At 38.3% G+C, this 6,833-nt stretch overlaps 1 protein-coding gene across 1 annotated transcript; it reads right to left on the bottom strand.

Moving 5' to 3' along the window:
- Positions 1-3,468: 3,468 nt before the first annotated feature.
- On the bottom strand, positions 3,469-6,827 carry LOC114039510 (dimethylaniline monooxygenase [N-oxide-forming] 1-like). The gene is made up of 3 exons (XM_027857276.1): positions 6,755-6,827; positions 5,026-5,098; positions 3,469-3,978 (listed from the first exon to the last, which is right to left on the bottom strand). Exons 2-3 carry the CDS (start codon positions 5,067-5,069, stop codon positions 3,636-3,638), a joined length of 387 nt encoding a protein of 128 aa, XP_027713077.1. The 5' UTR covers positions 5,070-5,098; positions 6,755-6,827; the 3' UTR covers positions 3,469-3,635.
- Between the last annotated feature and the right edge of the window lie 6 nt (positions 6,828-6,833).

The raw sequence follows: 6,833 nt of genomic DNA, 5'->3' as shown, positions 1-6,833 counted from the left end.
CCATCCCCTGAACCTCAGTGACTCTGGAATTGAAGTTACTTAACAGATACTATGATCTTGTCCAGATATTCTTTTCAGAGGAGTATTTTCTCAGCAACCTTTCATCATATTCACATCCTTTATTCCCTCTCCTGTGTTCTAGCTATAATCTTAACCACAGAATAGGTGAAAACTTTCATTATTATCACCATTGCCTCCCTCAGAGAACAAATATTAGGAAAGCAAGCCAATGCATAATCAAACACCCATCTCAAAGGAAATTGGCCCAGTAGGCTTGGCAAAGGGAGATATCTGGTTGCAGTCTCTAAGTTATTTTTTTTAAGAATTGAAAGGCCAAATAATCTGTTCTTGGCTAAAATTATACATTAAAACTTGGCACTTCTTAGCTACGTCAGAGAAAATAATCAATGAAGCATTCTTTTCATTTAAAGTAGTTATAGGATATCCACATGGCCTTTCTGTTATTATATTTCTTTAGTTGTGTAAAGGACAGACAAGCTACTCCCAGAGTTGTTAAATCTGGTTTAGAGACTTGTGAAAGAAAATGGAGGAAGTCCAGTCCTCCTCCATCTGTACCCTCAGCCTGCATCATAATATCTAAGTCTCAGAAAGTGCTCTGGGGTAAAACATAGTCATCAGCTCACTTCTAAAGTAGACCACTAGGGAGAGCTGAATTTCTGAACTCTCTCAAAATCTCAGTCTTCCTGTTGTGACAAACAGAATCAGTCACCTTTCTTCTCCTATTCTGGCCCTGCAAAGAAATATGCAATTTAGACAACCATTTAAATAAGTTACTCCCAGACTTTTTGGTTGACTCAATGGTCCTCTATTTTACTCAAGAGTACAGTAAGCAGGTGCAGACCAGTGATGTCAAACTCAAATAGAAATGGGACCACTAATCCATCAGTAAGGATACCTTCTGGTGGCAAATTGACTTAGGAATCCACATATGTATTAACATTATCTATGGTCTATTGTATTTTGATTTATTTTGCTAACTATTTCCTAATTACATTTTAATCTGGTTCAGCCACACTTGGGAGTGTTGGGGAATAATGCTGCCTGTGTGGTGGAGTGTTTGACATCTCTGATGTAGTAGAAAGGGGACTGAACAAATTATATAAGTAATTTAAATGTCTAATACTAAATCATTCCTTTTAAACAATTATCTAAATGTATACTATTAAACTATTCCTTGAAAACAACTATCTAAATGTATAATATTAAATCATTCCTTTTAAACAACTATCTAAAAGTATAATATTGAATCATTCCTTTTAAATAACTATCTACATGTATAATATTAAATCATTCCTTTAAAAAACTATCTAATTGAGGTATTAATGTGACTCATACTTTGGTAGTATTGGTGTTTTTTTTTAAGCCCAATGACTTTTACTAAAAGATAGGTTTACTATGTCTAGAACATTCCCCTGTTCTACCAGTCTAATATCAGAATAAGAAATGAAGTTAGTCTAGGAACATCTATTTTTGGTGAAGTCATGCTAGTTCTTAGTGATCATTGTTTCCCTTTCTGAATATTTATGCAGTGTTCCTCAACTAATACATTTGAAATTTTGTCAGGAATTGAGGTCAACCTCATTGGCCTGGAGTTTGCAGACTTCGTCCACTTCTGTTATCTGAAAATTTAATATTTACCCTTCTCTGGTCCTATGGGTCATCTTTTGTTCTGTGTGAGACAGTTCCCTTTGACTCATCAAGTTTCCACCATAACATCTGTGGAGGGTGGTGAGGGCCAGAAAGAAGGTACGAAGGTATATGTTAACTTGATTTAGAGAATCTTAATGAGTTCTGAATAGTATTTCATGATTTCCTAATTCTCTGCAACAAATATTAGCGTATAAACTGTAATTATCGTCATAATGGTCATTTAACAAATGCTAACCACAAATCCAGCAAAATGAAATGACCAAGTATCCCATGAAAAGATCTTTCTTGTTGATTTTGGATGCGTAATTAAACCAACTCCAACACAACATGACACAATGGGAAGAACAATGACTTGGGATTTAGAGAACCCAGGTTCAAATCCCATCTCTACCACTTACTACCATGGGCATTTCACTTAGCCTCAGTTTCTTCATCTGTAAAGTGAGGGGGGTTGGATTAAAAACCCTCTCAGTTCTCTTCCAGGTCTAAATCTATGATCTTCCTAGTACAACGATCAAGGTGCACTTTGTGCAGACCAAGCTGATACTAGGTCCAATTTATATAATTTTTATTCTCTGACACCACAGTTACTTTTGCTTTCCCAATATGTCTTCTTATTCTCTCTCCCTACCTTCCCCCCTTGAATATCTCTCTTTGCCACTCACTCTTGAGCACAGTTATTAATGATGTCCATACTGTCTCTTATGGGCAGGATAGCCTGAACTTTGTGGTGAAAAGATGTTATAGAAATCCAGTACATAAGAGATAAGGAGAATTGCATTGTTCCTTGAGAAGTCCTGAACCTAAATGTTGTTTGGAGTCATGAATCTGAACAGAAATTACCCCTCATTCTTCACAGTAGTGTCACAAGATGAAGCTCTCAGAGGCAGTATTCATTTGCTGGGAGGTGACATCCCATAGCTAGGCTTAGGAGAGTGAGGTAGGGCTGTCCTGGGGCATTGAATTCATCTGAAAATACTTGGAAGGATTGAATTATTCCCAAATTATGAGACCAAATTATTTCATATTGTTGGGACTCACAGCAGCTTAATACAGGTTGGAAAACTTCAGTCTGTGTGTGTGTGTGTGTGTGTGTGTGTGTGTGTGTGTGTGTGTATGCCACTTAGATATTTACTTAATCCACCTAGAATTCATGTTGGTCCTGAGCAGACATTACTTCCCCTGTCTTCTTTCCCTACCTCACCCCCAATTCACCTCTTTATAAATACCCCCTCTTCCACTTCCCAACAATAAAGACATTAAAAAACACTTGAAAATGTTCGCTACTTCTTTTATTGCTCTTCAACGAAAAGTGTAGCATACAACCTCTCCGCAGACCTAGTATTTGGAAGACTTTGACTGCCTATAGTACACAAATTAAATTAACAACATTTCCTAAAGGAGAAGGAAGTGTCACTACTGAGATTGGTATCTCCTCTGAAACTACCAAAATCAGGAAAGACTATTTTATTCCACCAGTATTAAATGCAGATAATAAAGATAAAACAATTACCACAATCATAGCTCACATTTGTATATTGTTTGAAGGTTTGCAGAAAACTTTCTTTCTCATAGATTGGTAGAATATAGAGATCAGTATAGAGCTGGAGAGGGACAAGGGTGGGAGAAATACACACTGAACACTATTGGCCAATAGGGCTTTCATAGAGTTTCTAGAGTGCATGTGGATTCCAGGTGGGAAGAATAAGGCCTCAAGTTAGTTATTCTTTTTTTTTTTTTTTTATTAGCTAGGCAATGGGGTTAAGTGACTTGCCCAGGGTCACACAGCTAGTAAGTGTTACGTGTCTGAGACCGGATTTGAACTCAGGTCCTCCTGAATCCGGGGCCACTGCACCTCCTAGCTGCCCCAAGTTAGTTATTCTGAGAAAGACCCCAGGAATGAAGGCACTGCTCTAATGGAGGATCTACCCTGTGCATTTGTTCTGAGGAACCAAGGGCTTCAGCTATTGGAAAATAAGAAATATAGCAACAAATAGAGCCAAAAAGCTGAAGACTTTGAGTAGGTGGGAAAAAGTATCTGGAGGCTCTTGTACAACTCGAGTTTTTGTTGGCTTGATTGTCCGGTCCCACTGGGTCAGAATGGCATTCCTGGCTCCATCCCACTTCCCTGGGCCAGTCAGACGGTACTGGTATGGGGTAAGTGGGCCGAAGAAAACCTTAAAAGCCAGTAGTGGGTCCACCAGGAGCAGAGATAACAAGTTGGGCTTTGCATCGATGAAGGACAAGAGTTCATCTAGGTATACGACACGATCTGTTTGCAAAACCAGTTTGAAGTATAAACCAAACCTTTGTGAAGAAGGGGAAAAGGAAAAAGAAAGGTCATCTTATTATGGGTAAAACAATTCTTCTCCTAAAGTTCAGAATCATATCCATGATCTGTCTTTCACTCTAACATGTACTAATATGTCTCCTACTCTCAAAATTCTTCTCCTCTTCCTAACTATAAAGTGAACTCCTTTTAAAAACACTACTTTGGAACTATAGCCATAGGGCTGGGCTGTTCTAATTGGTAAGAGTCAAACTATCTAGCCAGCCCCAGAGCCAACCATGCTTCATCCTAGCTTTCTCCTCAATGTACTTCCTGCTACTGCCCTAATCTCCCAACCAAACCTCCAGAAATCATGCCCTGGAGGAGATATGCCACTCAGCTGTGAAACAGCCACCCTGGGACTATGCTGTCCAGATTGGTGATAATGCACTATCTCTTGCTGGTCCCAGACCAAACTATGATGTTAATTTCTTTGACATCCCTCCTGCTGTCATGTATTCTGAAATTCTAGGTCCATAGGACTTAGTATTGGTATAATGGATAAAGAACTGTCTTTAAATTCAGGATGGCCTTGGTTAAAAGTTCTGCCTCTGACTGGCTCTATGTTCCTGGGAAAAATCACTTAACCTTTCACTTCTCTATACAGCTCTCAAAACCATAAGTTTCAGAGAAGGTGCTGACCTGCTTTGGTTGAGGGAATTTCCTAACCTTGGAGTTGTTTATGCCAATTAAATCCCAGGTAAAATCTCTATTCCTATTCTGAAGTCCTTAGTTCTTTGACATGGTAGATAGTGATGATCTAGTATCCTCATTGCCGTGACATGTTGGGTCCCCTTATTTCATCTTTCTCCTGCAGCTCCTAATAAGGTTGCCCTAGAACTCTTCCAGAGTTCTTGATGCTCCATTTTCCTTCTGTTTGAAATTTACTGCTTTTTGCCATCACTGGGTAAAACTCCAATCATTGACTCTTTAGGGAAACGCTTTACTGTGAACACTGAAAAGTTTTGAAAACTCTAGTTGTAAATTAAAATAGTATATGCAAGTAACTAAGGGACATAGCCTACCCGGTGGCTTTATTGGCTTTCCTTTTGCTAATGTCTTCTCTCATGGCCTCTGCTGATGGTAGTTTATTCAAGCCTACAAAACAAAATGAAAAGTTTCCTTTAACTCTGGGCAAACCATATGAAGTATCACAATTTATAATTAGTGAGGTTGGCCACTGTTTTTCTTGTACCCAAGAGAGTGACAAAACCAATGATTCAGGTTCCTGGATATTCAAACTTTCCACAAAGGCAAGTTGTCACAATCCTTGTGACTTTGGCTTACTATGTCTTTGTCTATATGATGTCAAAGTAAATAGCAGAAAACTAAAATGTAACTCAACTAACCAGTTCTTTGGCCCTTATCATCAAATCTCAGAGTTAGGAAACACCTCATGAGTCAGGCAATCCAAACTATACCTAAGTAAAACTTTCTGCAGTATTATTCTCCAATGAGAGGGAACTCATTACTTTCCAAGGCAGTTCACTTCATTTGTGGATAGTTCTAATTGTTAGAATATTTTTTTCCCTGAAATCAGGCATAAATGTCTCCTTGCAACTTTTACCCACTGTTCTCAGTAAAGTCTTCTGAGGCCAAGTCAGGTAAGTATATTCTTGTAAGTGTAAATATTTTTACCAGGTGTATTTCATGCCTCTTTTTGCTAAGCTAAACTTCCCCAGTACCTTTAAGAGATTCTTATATGGCAAGGTCTCAAGGACCTACACAATTCTCATCATCCTTCTTCTGATGCTCTCCAGTTTATCCATGTTCTTAGTAAAATATGATGTCCAGAAGTAACCAGAAGACTTCAGGTATGGTCTGATCATGGCAGAATGCAATTAGACAATCACCACTCTTATTCTGGAAATCATGTTTCCATTAATGCAAGCTGGAATCACAGTAACTTTTTTTTTTATTGCCTTATCACACTGTTGACCCATATTAAGTTTGTAGTATGAAACCTGCCAAATCTTTGTTTTTCAACCTAAACTGCTTCAAGTTACATTTTTTCCACCTTATACTTGTGCAGTTGATTTTTCAACCCAGTTGTAGGACTTTAAATTTCACTTGATTAAAAGTTTACTTATTAGATTTGCCCAGTGTTCTAGCCTGTCAAGATGTTTTTGGTTTGGTTCACAATCCAGTGTGCTGTCAGTCCCTTCACACTTTTGTATCATTGGCACGTTTGAGTGCGCCATCCATGCCTTCATCCAAGTCATTGAGAAAAATGATAACAGGTATCAAGGAGAGATCTCTGAGGATACCACATGAGCAATATCTTCTGCTCTGACATCAACATCTTAATCAGTAGTTACTAACTCTCATATCAACATTTTAATCAGTACTTAATAACTCTTATCACTGTACCAAGCAGGCAGTATGACTAAAATATTTTCAATAAGATCACCATTTTGATGTTTTAATTAGGCCCATTAATTTCACAAAAATGGCTGATGAACTTTTATGTAGGTAGACAAAGTGAGTATTTTGTAGTCTCTACTTTGTTTGCAATTAGAGATACAATATAAGTCATCATTACCCTGTGACTTGGTTAATACTAATATAAATCCAGCTTTTAGAGTTTCTCTCTGTTTTAAATGGGAACTGGTGAGTTATCAAGATTTCTAGTCTCTAAAATCAATCAGCCATCATTTCAACTTAGACAAAGTTTGAAAACCACCCTGCCCTCCTACCATCTTCCCTTTTATCACCTCTTGCCCCTTTGCCCACCCATGTTTTCCACCTACACACCCTTCAGGACTCTTGTGGCCCATCGGGCTTGTACTTCCGATGTGCATGCCAAGGATCCCAAAGGCTTGATGAGGCCAAT

Source organism: Vombatus ursinus, unplaced genomic scaffold (genome assembly GCF_900497805.2).
Source record: "Vombatus ursinus unplaced genomic scaffold, bare-nosed wombat genome assembly UNPS02012056.1, whole genome shotgun sequence".
NCBI classification, from domain to species: domain Eukaryota; kingdom Metazoa; phylum Chordata; class Mammalia; order Diprotodontia; family Vombatidae; genus Vombatus; species Vombatus ursinus.
Note: the sequence above shows the minus strand (reverse complement) of the source record. Positions and strands in the feature narration are given on the sequence as shown.